Here is a 19,466-nt window from a genome sequence, read left to right as displayed (position 1 = left end):
AGAGCTTTTGTGGTAGTGCAGGATCTGTTACAACTTGGCCCACAGAATATGAAGGAACATCAAGACGTTCGTTGCAACATGTTTGCTAAACGCTTCAAGGACAAAGATCGCTTGTATCTGCCTCAACTTGGATGCTGTGGGTTGCACAGTTCAGTGATGCTACGGGCCCGGAGAACAATTTCATCTTTTTCTATGGGATGAATTTCACTTATTGCAGACTGAGGACATGGACAAGGAATGTGCAGGAGCATCACCTCCCACAGTTGCTTGACCCTTGTCTGTCTCTGCTTATAATGTCTAGTAGAAGGGGAGTGATCTGCTAAGGCCAGGAGGCTATAAATGCCTCTTTGCAGGAGGGGAGGGTTCAGGTGGCCCTTAGAGAGGTAGTTCTGAGACTAATGAAAAAAGCCTCCTTGGGCCCAGAGGATGATAACCATCAGCTGGTTGCAAATGTCCCTTCCTTGGGCAAGGTGCTTGACCAGGTGGTTGCCATGCAACTCCAGGCACTCTTGGATGAGACCAGTTAATCTGGATCCATTTCAATCTCATTTCAGGCACAGAAACTGTCTTGGTCACCCTTATAGATTACCCTGCCAGGAGGACAGGAGAAATGCAACCCTGTTAATGTAACCTCTCAGAAGCTTTTGATACAATTGGACCATAATATCCTTCTGGATTGGTGATCTGGGGTGGGAATTGGAGGCATGGCATTTCTGTCCCACCTGGAGGGCCAGTTCCAGAAGGTGGTGCTAGGGGATTATTGCTCTACCTGCATGACACTTGTTCCATGTTGCCCCCAATGCTTCTTAACATCTACATGAAACCAGTGAATGAAGTCATCTGGAGTTTTGGAGGTGGGTATCAATATGCTGAAGGCATCCCAGTTCTTTCTTTTACATCTGATTCAGGTGAGGCAATGGAAGTGCTAAATAATTGCTTGGGATTGGTAATGGACTGGACAAGGGCCAATAAATGGAAGCTTAATCCTGATGACAAGATGGAAGTCGTGTTGGATGGTGGCTCATTTGCCAAAGGAGGTGCTATTCAACTCGTTCTGTATGGTGTTGCACTCCCCCAAAGGGAGCAAATTTGCAGTCTGGGAATGCTCACAGATCCAGCTTTGTCAGTGGCACAGTGCACCTTCATTAGCTGCAGCTTGCTCACCAGTTGCAGCTTATCCTAGACAGAGGCAGCCTGTACTCTGGTAGCCACCAGGTTAGGCTATGCAATGCATTTTAGGTGGGGCTGCCTTCAAAGACTGCTTGGAAACTGCAGTTAGTAACCTGGCAGCTGCATTTTGTGATAACTGGGACTGGTTGTTGGGACACATTCCATCAGCAGTTAGAGTGCTTCAGTAGCTTCCAATCTGTTTTCAAGCACAATTCAAAGTGCCAGTGCTTACCTTTCAAGCCCTGCATGGCTCAGGAACCAGGACTCTGTCTCCACGACAACAGTAGGAGAAGCGAATGGAGGAGTACCGGATTTTTTAAAAAAGAAATCAGCTTTGCTGCACTGTGGTCCATGCAGGGCTCCACGAGCGAGTGCTCCGGACCAGTAAAAATCGCTTCACAGAACATACTTCCTGGTTGGGGTGAACGTCATCTGACTGGCAGGGGCTGCTCAACCAATGAGACAGGCTTCCCCCTCCCCTGCTTTCTCCTTTCCCCTGAAACTCCAGATGCACCTGCATTTCAGGAGAAAGCCTCATTGAGCACAATGGGAGATACTTTCGAATAGACACACATATGCTTGTGCTGGGAAAGGGGGGTTACACAGAGATGGGAAACCAGCCCCCTTTCTAACCGTAGGATCTCTATAACAAAGGTGTGAAATAGTTACTTCCTAAGGCAATAAACCATGCCATGGAGAATTGGAGAATTGCAGGTTCAGTGAAGCGCTTTACAGGCTTCAGAGAATCCATTTTTTAAACTCTGTATTCAATTCAGGGGGATCTCTGTAAATTCTGATGTGGGCATTCAGAAGGCAAACCTCATTCAGCACAATGGGAGTTACTTCTGAGTAGACACTAATGGGTTTGTTGTGGGAAAGAGAGCAGTAAACACAAAGACGGGAAACCAGCCCCCATTGTAACATGATACTGCGCAGGATATCCATAATGAAGGGTCAAAGTAGTTACTTCCTAAGGCATAAACCAAACAATGGAGAATTGGAGCCTCGAGATTGCGCTTTACAGCACTCAGGGAATTGGGCTTTAAACTGTGCCATTTCAATTGAGAGGGGTCTCTGTAAGTTCTGATGTGCGCATTCAGGGGACAAGCCTCATTGACCACAATGGGAGTTACTTCTGAGAAGACACTAATTGGTTTGTGTAGGGAGAGGAAACACACAGGAAACACCCCTTGACTGGGGTCCCAGTGAAGGGCACACCCCTGGGCAGGGCTAGCATCTCCGAGGTCAATGTGGGGGTTGGGGCACACAGCAACTATACTGGGAAGAACCTGACTTAAGGGAAAGAATTGGACTTTAAGAAGTCTTGGGAAGTCCAGGTTTTCCCTGATAAGTTCCAGGTGGCTGCTGGATGGCCATGACATCATGTATCCTTAACGACCTCCACACACGGCCAGTAAGGAGTAAATCGCTGGTGGAGACACGCCCCAGGTACCCAAAGGGATGCCTAGTCCCACAATAGACTTTGTGCTGAGATGATCTTCAGGGGCCTTCCTCCAGGTCTCTCCATCACCTGGGGCAAGGTGAATGGTAACTGGGGAGAGAGGAGCCTTCTCGGTTGTGGCACGCCACCTATGGAATTTGCTCCCCAAGGAGGCTTTCTGGCACCTACTCATCTCTTTTTGGCACCAGGCAAATATCCTTTTATTTTCCCAGGCTTTAAAACATCTGTTGAGCTTATAATGTGTATGAAGGTTTTTTAAAGTGCTATTTTTATGTGGTGTTTCATTGATTGATGTATTTTTGTTGCTTTCATTATATCATTCTTTGCCATCATCATTGTGAACTGCCCTGAAAGGGTAGTATAAAAATCCTAAAATACATAAAGTCTGCCAGCCCTCAAAGGTATCCGTTGCAGTGCAAATAGTGGGTGGTGGTGAGGCAGGGAAAACAACAGGTTGCCAAAGGCCACTCAGTTCATTTATGGCAGTAGCAAGATCTGAACTAAGGGCTTCTTGGTTCACAGTTGACATGGGAATGCTGGGAGATGCAGGACTTTTTTTTGTCTAAACATGCCTAAGGTTGCGCTCTTAGTCACTATGCTACCCTCTGTGGAATGGTGGCATCACCATTCAAAAACTATAGCAACATCAGAGAAAGGGTCTTGGGTAACACTCTCAATTTGCACAGCAAGCTGGAGATGCCAGAAGCATCGTAACGCCCAGACTCCTGCCTGGCCACCTAGCCATGTGCCTATTCTGCCCATAATCTCCCACTGATCATATAGAAATAAACAACACATGCCCTAGCTCTCTTAGGTCTTGTCTAACACTGCCCCTTGAACTGCATCTTGTTTTGAACTTATTTAACCTCATCAGAAATGCCCCCCTCCCAGCTTCCACTTGCATTGTGTGGCTTGTCTCCTCTGCTTGAGTGGTCTCAAGCTCTTTGCACGACAGTCACTTGGGCGGCGGGGGGGGGGGGCAATGTGTCTGCTTCCTGCAGGTGGCACACTGTGTAAACTGAGCTGGGATGGGCTGCTGGATGAATCTTCACTCTGGACAGGAACTCAGCCAGATGAGCTTTCAGGAGCAGCAATAATAACAATAAACCAGAAAGAGTGGGCAATGCACATACAAACAGAACCACATTCTCTTGAGCCAATGCGACAGTCACTGTATACAGCGTTAAACTGCGAGGTCTCTCCCCGCCCCCCTTTCTTTTTGGCCATGGTTGCAATGCAGCACACCACTTCAATTACTTACAAAGCTCGTTTTTCTCTCACTGAAGAGTAGGAAGTATCATCCTCACTGAGCTGCATGTTGAGATCATGCATCTTTTAGCCAATATCTGAGGGACTGATCTGCAATTAGAAAAAGCAAGTATTTATAAATGCCAAATGGAGAGGGCTTATGTAATGTAGCAGTTAAAAGCATGAGCTATGAGCCACAAGCTCCACAATTCAAGTATCAGCTCAGCCCAGTTCAGGTTTCAACTCAAATTTCACCAAAAACTAATTTGGAAAGCCTTTATCAAGCTGCACCCTATCAGCCTTAGACCCAAAATGTGTCATACAGGGCTGCAAGGTCACAGGGTGGGGGTTCAGGATTTGAGCATCCTTTTCTGGGTCTCCAAGGGAAACAGTAAAATCACAGAGTAAAGAGCCAAAACCAAGGACCGAAGTCTATTATCAGAGGGTGAAATAATTCTGAGCAAAATCCCTGCAAATTCAGTACCCAGGAGAAGAAGAAATAAGATGACATATGTTGGGTCATCCACACAGGGACATTCATCACTTGATGACTGCAGGATCACTGATTTTCATGCGCAAATAAGCTATCACAAGTCTAAACAGCACAGAAAGAACTTTTATATTGGCCGATGGAGTCAGTTCTCACATTCAGCCATCACCAAATGTACAGTTATCAAGCAGTGCACATGCATATGTGAATCAACTCAATGGCTGGAACAGATATGGCAAACTGGCTTAAAATGCATACTCCGCCATGGGTGCAAAATGATTGTGCCTGTGTGTACTGGGTGCAGTGGCAGGGTGTGGGGAAGCTATTCATTACTCAAGAACTGTCAATGGAACTGTGCCACAAGGACAGCAATGACAAACGGGACAAATAAGAATGAGCTTTTGGTCCAACCTGCAAAACTGTGCTCCCTTCTTGTTTGTTGTACACCTTTGGTCTTTTCTTTAGTTCTCTTTAAGCCCAGGAATAATTTCCATTGAACAGATCAGGCCTGAGAACAATCCCTCAAAACGTGGGGCAGCTTATTGCAGGGAAAATTTATTTCCTTTTCAGATGGGAAGTGTAGGAGATGAACCTGTATTCTTGGAGGAGTGGGGAATGTTGTGCTTTTTAGACTCTAGTTTAGACACAGTGTTAAGGGGATTCAAAATCATTAGAATTGTGGAAACTGTTAAACACAAAAATGTAGAGTGAGACATAAATGGGTTCCTTTCCATTCATAGGTGGCTAGTTACCTGGGTGTGGAAGCTGAATGTGTAGGTTCTGTTTTTAAATAGGCTTCCACTCTGGATGAAAACATATGGCTTTCCCCATTGCCCTTTGATTGGTGCTCTAATAATGTGTAATGCATGTATTGTGTCACCAGATGTTGCTATAGCACAGTGCAGAATACAAGAGATGTCCATTTAGCCCCGAAAGCAGCTCCTACTTCCATCAGTGTCTACAATCATGGAGGTGCAGACCATTCCGATTCTGTGGGAGGAGAACGAACATATTTTACACACACAAGCAACCATGCAAGAAAGGCCAGAGAAGCAGCAGCACGTAGGAGCAATCTTCTTGCAGAGACTGACTGCTCCAAATGGTAGAAGAAAATGCTCATCTATTTGAATGTTGTTATGAATAATCAGAAAAAGGACCTGCTTAAAATAGATGTAAACCTTTTGTTGTTCAATGCAACTTTTTACAAATGTGTTCTCTAGCTGAGGTTCACTATAGTAGCACTGGGACTCACAATTCAAATCTCTACATATCCAAGATACACAATGATGCCAACTTGGGCCCCTAGAAGGAGCAACAGACATACTCAGGACAAGTAATACACCCATACCCCCAATTCTGCACCAAGAAAGCAGGTTCTGCACCAAAATGTCAGTGAATAAATTACATTATGCTAATTGTTTACCAAATGTTATAAAATTATTTTGTCCTTAAAAAGCAGCCAAAAGTTGAGCATATGTTACATGTTATCAGATTTTGGTTGCTTTTACGGAACAAAATAATTTGGTACATCATAGCAAGCTTGCGTTAGAAAAAGAACAAAGAACCTTACATTGAGATATGGAGGTCATTCACATATAAACATCATATGAGCTCTGGTGCGTGTCTTTCTCTGTGCGAGTGTATGTGTATACACACACTCTTTTTACTTCTTTTGCATAAAATCAAGGAAGCATTTGAAAAGGAACCCAAATCTGCTAGGAAGAAATCTGAATTCAAATTTGGCTGCTAGGATTTTTGCAAATGGCACCAACGACCCCAATGCAGAAGTAATAGAAGGCTGCAGTACACTCTTGTGCCAGCAAATGAACAGCAACAGGGGGCATGACTGAGGAACGCCACGGGCAGAGCATTCCACGGAACCACAGAACGTGTTCATGGGCACAGAATTCAGCTACCTGAGACTCTCTGGTATCACTTAAGAAAAAGCATTTTCTTGGCCTTGCAGCTGGAAAGGGTAAGATCATATATGTAATTGGTTGGATTAGTTATATCCTATCTTTTAATCTGTTGAATAGTCTGCTTGGGTATTTAGATGGAGCAATCTGAAATGAACATTGTGAGCTAGTTTGCAATTTATTAACTGAGGCTAAAATATTAATCACAAGTAAACTCATACAAACCTCCTGCATTGAAGGAATGGTTCGCTAAGGCTGCAATCCTATACCCACTTACCTGGAAGTAAGCCTTATTTTACTCAGTGGGGCTTACTTCTGAGTAGACATGTATAGGATTACACTGTAAGACTGCCATCCTATTAAACTCATTTGGGGCTTCTGAGTAGCTAGACATAGGATTGCACCATAAGAGTTGGAGACTGGCAAAACTGATTGAACATACGTATTCAAGATATAGCAAACAATGAACAGACATTTGAAAGAAATGTAGCATCCTTTCTGAACATGGGATATAATTTAGATAGCAATACATATAGTTCTTGTCTTATATTGAAAATACTTTTATTTTTTCTTTCTCCTTCCTTTTGTAATTTTTTTAAATTATAATTTGAAATCAGTGAGAGATGGGCAATGCTTGGCAACATTTCAGAAGCCAGAATTCCTAGTGGTGGGTGATGGGGACCAAGTGCCATACATATTTCCTTGTCCTTCCACATGACTAGTGAAAATCAGAATTGTACAGTTGTGAACATTGCAGAATAAATTATGCCAGAATATGTTCAAGCTATATGATTTATATCCATCAGAATTCACCTTGTTTTGGTGCAGTATTTCTATTTTAGTGCACAGTACGCATGCGGCCCTGCCCAAGAGTAACCAGCAGTCTCGTACACTCCTGATACAGCACTTTCTGGCTACTCCCTGAATTAATTCAACTGGGTCAGCACCTCTGCATTTTGTCCCCCATCTCAATTTGTATGCTTTACTCTTGAGCTTACTAGCTGAACTTTTGTAGAATTGTGAATGTATTTTTAGTAATGTAATGGTAGAAAGAGATGTAGATAAGTAATGGGTCATAGAGGTGTATGATGGGGGGGGGGATAACAGGAGTTCACAAAGGAGAGGGACAGGACAGTGGTTTTCAGAGTTTATACCTTCAGAGAATCCTTCCCCCGTCGCCTACCTTGGAACCCCTTGAATGTCACTTTTGGTAGAAAGGTGGGGCACAAATCAATTCAAATCAATCAGCCTCTGCTTATTCCAGAGGAGTCTAAGGCATGTTATGGGGCACGCTTAAGTTCATGGGGGGGCACTGTCCAGGTCTGTTGTGTTTTGCCCTTGCCTTGCATGAACTGAGAGTGCAATCCAATATTCTCCTTAATCTGTATGTTGCACAGGAAAGCTTGGTAGAGATGAGCAAGCGGTCTTTAAGAGAAGGCTCATCTGCCATCACTGATCTCATCAAGGAAGCCCCGATAAGCTTCCAAGCACTCCCCAGAACACACCTTGAATGCTTCTGGGGTAGGGGAACAGAAGTCCCCTCTCGTTTCTGTACATTGATGTTTTCTGCAGACAGTGCCTGTAAAGCTTCCAAGTGTATCTCCTCCACCCACAGAGGCTAGAAACAGTCTTTAAAATAAGAGAAAAACTGAAAGCTGATATCTGCATGTCGTCAGTGTTTTTCAGCATTTTCTGGAGAATTTTGAAAGCAAAGAGCTGTAGTAACATTCCCCAAGGGCTGCCATTGCCAAACTGGCAAGTAACCAGTATTGGGAGCTGAAAAAACAGATTCTACAAGGATCCATCCCTGATGCACAAGATCTACCCATGTGCTATCAAGTTGTACACTGTCATATCAGCCTTCTTCTGTTTCTGTGTGTCAACTGAGTCCAAAGCACAACATCCAAAGAGCTACAAAGTTCTATGTGTGCTGCTTGATATGATCTTTCACACATGCAAGTCATCACTTGGTGTTGCAGTCATCAAGTGACAAAAGATGCATGTGTAGACACGATTTTCTGAAGATCTGAAACAAGAATTTGTGCTAAACTTATTTGCCATTTTTCTCATTGTGGCCCAAGGTATGTTCCTATTTCTGCATCTTATAGCTTACAACAGGGCTGTGGAACCTGTAGCCCTCCAGATGTTGGTGGACTTCAACTCCCAACACCCAGCCATTGGCCATGCTGGCTGGGGCTGATGCGAATCCAGTAACATCTAGAGGGCCACAGGTCCTCCCGCCCTGTAAGGCTTAGAACTCTCTCGGCTATTTTTGAGTGGATCAAAAGGAAGGGTCTCCAGGTTCATCCAAGTGGGTCTTTTTAGGATTCTGAACCTCACATAGTTGCCCTCTCTTCTACTCTCCTTCAAGGCCTTTAACCACTTTTCTTGCCTCCTCTTTGCTATCAAAAACTCTTAACCCTGGGCACAACTGTTCCTTAACAGAAGAATACTTTAAGAAGTTGCACAGTAATCAAGATGGGGACAATACCAACTAGGGAAGGACAGGTGGAGTGTAGAAGTTGTGGCTCTGGGGTAACACATGAAAGGTGAAGTTGTTAATTGAGCAGCACCAACACAGAAATGTTAACATGGTTCTTCAAACAAACAAACAAACAAATAAAATAACCATGTATAAAAACTGGTCAGGAAGCTATAGAGAATGCCAAGATAAGGGGATGGTTATCAACTCTCCCCCTGCACCCTTAAAATTCAAGATGGGATCTTCTTGAATTAAATGCTCTATTCTAGTGGGATTCTGTAAGCGCAATGTGTTTTCCAGGAGTCTGGTCTGCAAAAGACTGGGTATAGGTAGGGAAAAGTTGGAAAGATGCCACACCAGAAATGAGGGAAATAGACCTTCATGCTTGAATACATCCTCCTAAGCAATTTCCCCAAAGGAAATCCCTCCCTTGGAGGAATAATAATCCATAGGGACTGGTGGCAGTGAGAAAACTGTGGAAGAGAAGGAGGTTTTCGTCAGAATCTGCAAGACCCTGAATGAAGAGGGGTGCTCAAATTTCTTCAGGTGAGCAGCTTTATGACAGCAGCAGAGAGAAAATTAATGGCCATATGGCTGAATGAGAATAATTCTTTTTCTTTAGAGAAAGGAAAGGAGATGGAGGGTGGTGGAGGAGAGTAAATATGTCCAAGTAGAAACCATGATAGTTTAAAAATGCCAAGATACAAGACATCAGGAAAACTGCAAAATGAAGAGGGGCAGGGGGTAGAGAAGAAATGTTTAAATAAATGCCTAGGAAAAATCTCTCCTTTTTATTTACCATACTCTGCATGTACAGTACTCTCTCTCTCGCATATTATGCATGAACTGATGAATCTGTTTAGAAAACCACACACAGAATTTACACTTCGAATTTTGCATTTTGCAAACTACACTTTGCAGAATTAATAGAAGCAGGCTGTGTGTGTGTGTGTGTGTGTGTGTCTGTATATTTAATACAAGGTGGTACATGTTACACCTAATAGTGCTCCCACCTCCACACAACTCCCCCTAAATGCTTTTTCAACTGCCTCTTGCCTGTGTGTTTAAGCCTTAAACTTTAAGGCATAGCCTGTTTTCTGCCCTCAGCAACAATGTGCTACCCAGTAAGGCAGCTTTTCTTCTGTATAATATGAAAGCAGGAAGAGTAAAAAAATATTGTTGAATGACTTTAAGCTAGAGCTAGAACTCCGTCTGCCCCCTAATTTCTGACATGCTTCTCCCTTTGAACACTTTCAGTTTAAAAAAAGCGAGGGGGGATGATGTTTTACTGAGAAATTATAGTCATCCTTCCAAGTTTCTGTATTTTGTCAACTTTGTTCAAATTACAGCCTCCAACAGGCTTGCTCTCTCACAGTAAAGATCTACATTTTACAAAAAACCCCTGTAAAAATTAATCAGTGTGGGTGAGCTACTAAAACAATTAAAAAATAAACTAAAAGGTCCTCTTTGCAGTATCAGTAAAGGATGCTGCAAAGGCGTATTTAACACTGAAAGTAGTGAAATCACACAAGAGACAGTAACACCTGTTAACCTTTGAAAACATCAATCTAACTTATTCTGGTTTCCCCAGCATCAATCATAAACACCCTCTGCCCGCAAGAATTTAAGGATTACAAAGTTTTTGGTTTTTATTTTATTTTCGCCATTTACTTTGGCCTCAAGAACTTCAACAAAAAAAGAAGACACTCGCCATTCTTAAGAGAGAAAATAAAAAAACCTAAACCCATCCAAAAGCCAACGGACTTATGGACACTACAGAAACTGAGTTCAGCTAAGGTTTGGAAGGTGAGTATGACAGCACATGGCCTTTCACAGTAAAACGGGACAGTTGGCCCATGGAAGAATGTAGCATTCTGTCTTTTCGTGTGAAGAAAATGTGGCTATGGAGGTAGGGGATATTCCAAATCTTGCATAACACAAACCAGGTTCTCCTAATTCAGTATAAAAGGCATGTAGGCACTGTCAGACAAATCTTGAAATTCAAGGAAGCAAGGGAGAAACAAAACATGCATCACCTTTGCAATACTGAGATTGGATCTACACATGCAGCAGTGTGAGATGGCGGAGTGGCTCACCACCTCAGACAGCAGGTGGTGGAACTGCCCTTTTTGAATGCTGCCCCTCTCAGGAAGACACAGCCTTGCCTCCAAGGAGAAAACTAGCACAGTGGGGAGAGGGCTGGCCTAGATCTCTCCCTGATATGATACGTTTTCTCCTTGCAGGGGGCGTGCGTGTGCATTTGCGCGCATGTGTTCCAAAAGGGTGATTTCCTCACTTGCCATCTGAAGCAGTACAGCTTATTCTACCACTTCATTTTGCTGCGTTTACAGACCAGGGCACTGATTCACTTCTTCCAGATCTTCCGCGGGCTCACACTCTCAGAAATAATGGCTCAAGGCTTGCAAACACATTCCATTCATATTTCCAATTTATTATGTTTTTTAAAGGATTCTTTCCTTCTCCCCCTCCCCTCCATGTTTGAGTAGGAAAACTCGCCACATGAAACCCAAATCAGTAGATCTTTGGGTATGGACAGCTGTCAAGAGAAGGTGGAGGGTCTTCACTCTAGAGCCACTGGGGGGAGGGGGAGACAGCAGCAGTCTGGCGAACAGAAAGGGGGGAAATAGCAAATAAACCATTTTTGTTGTGGCTGGACAGGGGCAATGACTTCCCCTGACAAACTGGCTGCTCTAAAGTCAAGAAGGGAATAGGAAGGTAAAACACCACCAAAAAGTACCAATTCCCCTCTCTCCAGTCATTTTAGTAAGGTACCCCTCTTCCTCTTCCTCCTCTTGGAGGCACTCTACTCTGCCCACGAAAGGCTTTTCCATAAGCAGTGGACTGGACCGGGTTTCCCCACGTGTGGCTTGTTCCTGTGTCACTAGAACTAGCATTTGCCACTCCCACCTCACTGTAGTTGTGAATTTTGGCCTCTGAGTGTACCAGTGTGTTGTTGCTCCCCTCGGTTTTGATGAAGGACTGCTCAACAGCAGAATGTATCCCCAAGGGGCCTCGGGTGAAACGGAGGTCCTGGTCCCCCGGGAATTGAACTGATCCTGCGCCCTGGAAGCTGCTTGACTCCCCGAGGTGACCTGTGGAGCCCAGAAAGGTCCTACTTTTCCCCAAGGCCTGGGGCGATGTCTCCGTTAAAGTCTGGCTTGAATTCCGTTCATCAACATCAAAGCTGCAGCCTTCGGGTCCATCGGTGCCGTAAGTCCTGGATGAGGTTTGTGACCGCGTGTAATCCAAAGAGGGCCTCACAACTTGGGGTTCATGCTTTGGGTGGCTCAGTGACCCTGCCTCTTGCTGTGATAAAAGGTGGAGGAGGGCGGCTGTCACAGCCGGGTTCAACTCCTGAGCTGTGTTGGAGATGTTCTCCTCGGCCAGATTGGGTGGTGGTGGCGGCAGCGGCGGTGGCCCGGGAGGCTCAGGGGGTCTCTTCTCTGGTGGGAGAATGTGAGGACAGGCTGTGGAATGGTTACTCCTTTTAAACACCATCTTAAAAGCACACGTGAACAAACATCAACACAATTCAAACATGGGCATATGAGGAGGGGACATACAAGAGGCCCCAAATGATCTCTTGTTAAAAGGATCTCAGATGGAAGGGCTTGAAAGACCTCTTCCTGAGATCCGGAATAATTGTACTAGGTACAGAATTAGAAATAGGGCTGTGTGTACTCTTGAGCTTTTTAAAAAGACAAAACAAAACAAAACGAACTTCTGTACCATGGTAACCCAAATTCTGTGACTGGAATACCAAATGGATATTTTTATTCTATTTATTTTGTATAATTTTTTTCTATTTGCTCGTCACGGGGAGTTGCAAAGAAATTGGCAGGGTACTGAAGCCCCATCCAGTGGAAAAACTGCTGAGCCCCTCTGTCGGCACCTAAGGTTTCAGTAGTCATTGCCAATGCATGATCAAGACGATCTTTGCAAAGAAAAAGGCTAGAAATTTGCTCCTTTAAAAAAAGAGAGGAAAGCAAATATACTTATGTGAAATACTGTACCAGACAGAAAATTCCATCCAGAACATACACATCGCCCTTCCCATAATCAAAATCCCTGTGGAATACATATCCCTTCCTAAATTCTGTGCTTTTATGGCAGAATCACGAAAATGAAAAATGTGCAGCTCACTTCCATTCATGCAAGGTTTAGGGATTCTAACCCTTGTTCAGGTTAGAGAACTGCTGATATTCAAAGCTGCCAGAACAGATGAATAATAAGGGGCCAGAAATGCCCCCTCCCCAACAATTATTCTACTTCAGGGTGGGAACTTTGCAACTCTACTTCGTTCTGGCTTGTGGCAGTTTTGCCTCTTGTGCTAAGAGGAGGGCCTCAATGCTCTGGCTGGATGGTTGGGGTACATTCCCTCTGAACCCTGTCCCCAAGCCAGAAGCTCAGCTCATGTATTGTGTCCAGCTTAATCATAGGCTCAGAGGAGTTTTAAAATGTTTTACATCCTATTTGCAATGCAAATTTAAAAGCATTTAAACAATGAAGTTAGGTGCTACTTTAAAAATGCATGCAGTATGGCAAGCAAAGAGGTATGAGCAACAACTGATTCAAACACTCAGAAGGAACAGTCTTCTCATGACCACAACTTTTCAGAATGGGGGCATGGGGAAGAACACCTTTTTAACAATGCATCCCCCCTTACAGGTGCAATGCTTGCATAGCCAGGAGAATGGCTCTCGCCTGGCCTCACGTACATGGAAGTTTTGACAGGGGAGAGCATTTAAGCAGTCAATCCCCAGTTTGCATTCGAAGGCACCCCAATCCAAGGAGATGTGTATGGTACAATCCAAGGAGGGACAATCTAAGGAGAACTGTCCCCTAGGTTTATCTGTAGGTCTGAACCACCACTGTGTGGTGGTTTTTACTGCTGCTGCTAGCACGACTTACTGCCACTACTACTAATTTAGATAAACATTTTAATTTGCAAATGGCTTCCCAATCTTACATCCTGAAAAACACCCCATGAAGTAGATTATTACTATTACTGCTATTATCCTTTAACAGATGAGGGAGCCGATGGAAAGAGTGCGCAACTTGCTCAAGGACTTGCGACAAGGATTCTCAGGAACTCGGAGTTGTCGCTACATTTCACACACACTCAGAGACGACTACCAGGCTTGGTTAAAGAATATTCAAAGTGTTTTTTATTTACCACTTGGAAAGCCCCACGTGACTCCCCCCTTATGTCCTAGGAGGTGGGGGGCAGGGCGGGGCAGTGGGTTTGCAATTATTTACCTGCAGTTTCCTCCTGAGGCACAGTGGGGGTTTTCCGTGCCCCCTGCAGCTCACTGCTCTTTTCACTGTCGCTCTCCTCCACATTTGTTGCAGGCTCCTGGGTCTTAATGAGCTGGCTCAGCAAAACTGCCAGCATGCTCTGCATGTCTCCCTGAGTGCCCGCTGCTTCTGGGGTGGCTTGCTCCTCGGATGGCTGGGCTGGTGGCGGCAGCTCCTCAACAGCTGCCTCCTCTTCGGGCACTTTTTGAGAATCCTGCGGCTGTTGTGTGGTGGTGGCTTCGTTGAGCGCGTTTATGGACTGGTTGAGGGCCTCCAGTTGCTGCTGCATCTCAGGATTTGAATGAATGTTGAGCAGCTGGGCCATCTGTGGGACACTGAGGTCCGTCTGGCTCTGCAACAAGTTCAACAGGACAGCCAGTTCGCTTTGATTCAGCTGCTGTGTGATGTCACCGAGGCCTGCTGCAAACACAAAGAGGGCCACCAGGGGAACAGGGGGGGAAAAACAGAGCTTCAGGAATGAAATAGCAAAAGATGGTCCATATGCAACCACAGCCACCCATCCACGAGTACATGCAGACAGTGGTTTCCTTCCTCCTCCACAAAGAGATGACTTGTGGATACACCAAATGGAAGGCTACTTAGAGGCCTGATAGTCTAAGGATGAGGGTGCGTGCAAGGGGACCCACGATCAGGATGACCATTTCGGAATGCACATGGGAGAACTGCCACGTAAACCCGGCCACTCACTTAACACACATGCCCCTACTTGTGGACTTGAATCTATAGGATGAGATGGGGATGTGAGACAGGAAGGTGCAGAAGGTTTCAGTCTTGTTCCTGTACAGATACAGGCAGAGCGCTTCTCTGGAATCAACCCAGTTCTATGTGCCTCCAAGACCAGACTATCTCCAGCTACCACCTGCTGAGTTTGTAAGCTGAGTTTGTTCAGACCATTTGCTACCTCTGCTTTGGTCATCTTGATGGATGACATGCCAGGAGAGAGATGGGGGGGAGTGTGGCCCTGTTGATTCTCCTCGACCCCTTCAGTGGCTTTCAATGCTTTCTGGAAAGACTGCAAGTTAGGGATTTATGCCCCACCCTTTCACAAGTTCCCAGAGCAGCTTACAAAAGTTGCAGTTAAAACAAAAACAGTGTTTTGGTGGTTCCACTCCTACTTGGACAGCTGATTCCAAAAAGTGTCACTGGGGATACTGCTTGTAGACCCATGGCATTTATGTTTTACAGTCCCATAGGGTTCCATCTTGTTCCCCATGGTTTTCAATACATACATGAAGCTACTGGAGAGAGATCATGCAGGGATTTCATTTAATTTAGAATGAAATGTGACCAACATGTGTAGATGATACCCAGTTTTTTTCTCATTTTCATCTTAGCCAGGTGAGGCAGCAGAAGTGCTAAATAGGTATCTGGAGTTAGAGATGAGTCAGATGAAGGTTAATAAGCTTAATCCTGACAAGATGAAGAAGCTCTGGATATGTGGTTCATCCGTTCAGGGTGATAGTGTTAAGCCTGTTCTAGCCTTGGTTGACTCCCCTCAAGGATGATGTTTGAGGCCTGGGGGGTGCGCCTAGATTCAACTTTGTCACTAGAAGCCCAAGTACCATCTATGGCATGGAACAGCTTTTATCAGTTGAAGCTGGTGCAACAACTGTGGCCTCTCCTGGATAGAGATGGCCTGGTCATCATTATCTGAGCCCTGGTAACCTCCAGGACTGACTATTACGATGTGTTCTGTGTGTTAGGCTACCACCAAAGACTGCCCAGAAACTTCAGTTAGCTCAAAATGCAGCTGACAGTTAAGACCAGCTGTAGGAAGCGTATTACTCCAGTGTATAGAATCTTAAAGTTTGAAGGGGCCTCGGAGCTCAACTAGTCCAACCCCTTGCTCAATGCAGGCTGTGGTCCATTTGCTGGTCTGTTTCTGAGCACAACTGAAAGTGTTGGTGCTTACCTTTAAAGCCCTACATGGCTGCACCTAGTTACCTGAAGGAATGCCCACATCAACCTGTCTGTGTTGAGACCATTGATGGAGGCTCCTCTTTAAATGCCCCCACTATGTGAAGTGGGTGGTTACCGTGGAAATGGTGCCCCGTCTGTAGAATTCCCTCGCCAGAGTGACTCACCAGGTGCCTACTTTGATATACTTGTGGCAAACACAGTATAGCCCCTACCCCAATTTTTTAAAAGTTTGAGTTTTATTGCAATCTATTTATTGTTTTGTCAGTCTTTATATTGATTTTACTGTAAGTTTACTTTCCTAAATAACACCTTGGGACCAGCCTAGTTGACAAGTGGTATACAAATGTATAAACTTACTAACTGTACTAAAACCTGGAACACCCTCCCATGTGCTGTTCAAGAGGCAGAAACTGTGATGAGTTTTAAATGCCTCTTGAAGACGTATTTGTTTACACGGGCTTTCCCTGGCTTGTAATGGATTATGACACTGCTGTTTTACTGTCTTTGTTGTAAGGTTTTTAAATATTTATTATTTGTTATTGTCTTTACACTGTTTTTATATTTGTTTTATACTGTATTATATATGTATGTGAAGCACTCAAAGATTTTAGGATATTAAGTGGTATACAAGTGCATTATGTCTTTCTTTTCTTGCTATGATGCACAATCTCTGGGCCATGCTTACATTCCATTTAGTGAACAAATGAGCCCCCTTCACATGTTAAATCACAGGAAGGGGGCTCCATGGGGTTAAGGGGAAGTGAGGCTGTGCCGCTTTCCTGGTCCCCTCCTGATGCCCAAGCACTGAGTGTGGACATCTGAGCAGTGGAAGCAGTAGGCTTCTACATGGATTGGGGGTGGGGTGGGGGGGTCTATGTGTGTAAGCTTTTTCTATTCAGATATTTATGCCCAGCAAGGTGTGGCTCCACGTCCCCTTAGTTGCATGAAAGGGGGCTCCCATGAACTTTCCAACAAGATACATTAAAGCGAGGAGGGAAACAAGCATGGGTGTGTCCGTAAAGGATGTGTCTTACAAAATAGGATGCTTCTTTAAAGGATATGTCTCGGCCACGGGTAGGGCCAACTTCATCTCTTCTCAAGATGCCACCAGCTATTTCGTGTGTAGCGAGCCAAGGAGAGGAGAATTCTAGGATAAGCTCTCCATAAATGTGGGAACAGTACAGGAATCAGGCTCGCCTCATTGAATAAACCTTAAATGCATTTGCTGAGGGTCATGTGCACATTCCCTGTATGAGTGGGCTAGGCCCTCCCTCCAAAGAGAACAGCAGCTGCAACCTGACTGGCACTCTCTGGGACGCAAAGGCTTGACCACAGCTTAAGAGCTAAGAGTATCTGAATTCTCTAACAAAGAGAGCTTCAAGCTTTACTGAATAGATTCATCAACATAAAGTTAGTTGTCTGATGAGGACTAGTGCTAAAATGGCAAGGCACACCTGTTTATTTTTTAAAGCTATTTTGGTTCCAGTGTGTTACTGTGAAAAGGAATGGAAAGGGAAAACATTAAAGATGGACTTTCCTTCTAATGAGTGGTAATCTACCATTTAATAAACAGAAACTCCCTCAAATTTCCTTAACATAGTTGTCTTTTTGAAATAATTAAGGTTTTGGTGGTATGTAAATATATTTAAATGTTTAGATCAAATAACTGATTGATTAAAAAGGCCAGTGATTAACTGGTTGACAGCCCCACTACCAATGCAGGTGCCTGCATCCCTACTAGGTGCCTCAACCCCCTGCAGTCCCAATCTTGCACCAGTTTATAGCATTCCAAGCCCAAGACACAGCAGTTGTACTCCCTTTGCCACAGTTTCCTTCTTGAGAGACCTGATTTCAGAGTATCATCAATTCTTTACAGAGCTTTACCCAGTAGCCCCTACCCAAAGAAATATGAGCAGCCAGAAAAAGAATCCAAGGGAAGGAGAGACTGAACACTGACCGAACGCATCTGCAGCACCAGGTTGTGTTTTGATCTGAGCAGGCTGTGGATGTACTGGACTGCTGTGATTCTTGATGGCATCTGTGGTAATTATGGAGGCTGTCTCCTTCCGGGAAACCTTTGCCAAGGGGGGCTCCTCTACCACAATTCCACTCTGCCGCTGCCGCCGCCGCTTCTTGCTCCACAGTTCGTGGCAGTCTTGCCAGTGAGGAAGGCTGGAAAGACAGCAAAGGGATATTACTGAGAAGAGAGTAATGAAGTCAGCGGCAGTGAGGCAGAACCAAACTTTGACACTAAGCTGCTAATGGTGATTGCCCCTCCCGTCCGGCGATGCCCACCCCAGTTGCCAAGCACAAAGATTCCCTCTCCTTCCCAAGTTTTCAGCAAATTGGAGAGAACTCAAGACAGGGGGCGGGCTCTTACTGTGTCGGATAAAAGTCACTTGGCAGTAGCAGACAACATGAAGGAGAGGTGGTGTCAACCTCACACTTAACGATGGGCTTTAATGAAAGGCAGAAGCAAGTCAGATTTGCGCTGCTTCTACCTTCTCCAAGGCCCATTTCACAAGTCCTCTGGGCATACCAGAGGACTCAGGAGAGAAGAGCGATAAGGTCAGGTAAATAATGAACATAAATGCTTGCTGGCTAATAAGCTAAGGCAAAACTGGGGGACTCCTATAAGTAATATTTACACAAACACCGGTTATGAGGGTGGTTAATAAGCCCACCCTTGTGATCTACTGCCACGTGTGCTGGTAGCATGCCAGCATATTTCCCTAATTTTCCTTGCTGGGCATGGGTTGTTGTGATGTCCAAACCCAGTGAGGGTTGGTGGCTGGAGTGGTTAGCAAACCATCCAGAACCCATGGTCTGTTATAGGGTTGCTGGGTGGTTTGTTAACCACTCCAGCCATCCACCCTCGCCAGGTTTGGATGTCACAACAACCTGGGCCCTGTGACGATAATTAGGGAAATGAACCAGCATGTGCAGGGGTGATTAGCGAGCTACCATGCCTTATTGACCATCCCATGTCGTGTGAACTGGGCCAAAGACTTATATGTACCTTGGGTTACCCTGGAGAATGAAGTTTAGGATTGCAGATATGCTTAAGTGGTTGAAGTCTCCTTGCTTTCTCTGCACATAAATGGAACAGGCAGAGGCAGAAAGCAAGGATCCCTTAAGTACAGCTTTCCGTGTCCTGGTGCCCTCCAGATGTTTTGGACTACAATTCCTATTAGCACCAGTCAGCATGGACAATGGTCAGGGATGATGGAAGTTGTAGCCCAACATCTGGAAGGCACCAGGTTGGGGAAGGCTGCCTTAGTATATCCTGCTTGCATTACAGGTGTGCAATACACAGCCTGCATGCAGCTTCTGCCAATTCCTGAAATTGGGGGGAGAAATTAAGTGAGTGTGTGTGTGTGTGTGTGTGTGTGTAAAAATGGTGTCCAGAGCAGCTCCATAGTGCCCAAAGGGTCAAAA

General features: G+C 44.9%; 1 protein-coding gene across 7 annotated transcripts in view; it reads right to left on the bottom strand.

Annotated features, from left to right (window-relative positions):
* The window catches only part of CDK12 (cyclin dependent kinase 12), a 61,296-nt gene that overhangs the window by 9,499 nt on the left and 32,331 nt on the right, over positions 1-19,466 (bottom strand). Inside the window, exons 12-17 of one of the 7 annotated variants that reach the window (XR_014783799.1) lie at positions 17,986-18,200; positions 14,049-14,507; positions 11,733-12,256; positions 5,123-5,360; positions 3,894-3,991; positions 1,403-1,684 (exon numbers count right to left, since the gene is read on the bottom strand). Coding sequence is in view for 5 of the 7 variants with exons in the window: in XM_084804485.1 (XP_084660611.1) it covers positions 11,550-12,256; positions 14,049-14,507; positions 17,986-18,200 (1,381 nt within the window). In the remaining 2 variants the exon portion in view is untranslated. Of the gene's footprint in view, positions 1-1,402; positions 1,685-3,866; positions 3,992-5,122; positions 5,361-9,544; positions 12,257-14,048; positions 14,508-17,985; positions 18,201-19,466 lie in introns of those variants that run through there. The other 6 variants (XR_014783800.1, XM_084804489.1, XM_084804485.1 and 3 more) reach the window with 6 other exon arrangements.

This window comes from Heloderma suspectum, chromosome 6 (genome assembly GCF_057233095.1).
Source record: "Heloderma suspectum isolate Gila_16-S chromosome 6, 16-S_ref, whole genome shotgun sequence".
In the NCBI taxonomy this organism is placed as follows: domain Eukaryota; kingdom Metazoa; phylum Chordata; class Lepidosauria; order Squamata; family Helodermatidae; genus Heloderma; species Heloderma suspectum.
This window is presented reverse-complemented; position numbering and strand designations above follow the sequence as displayed.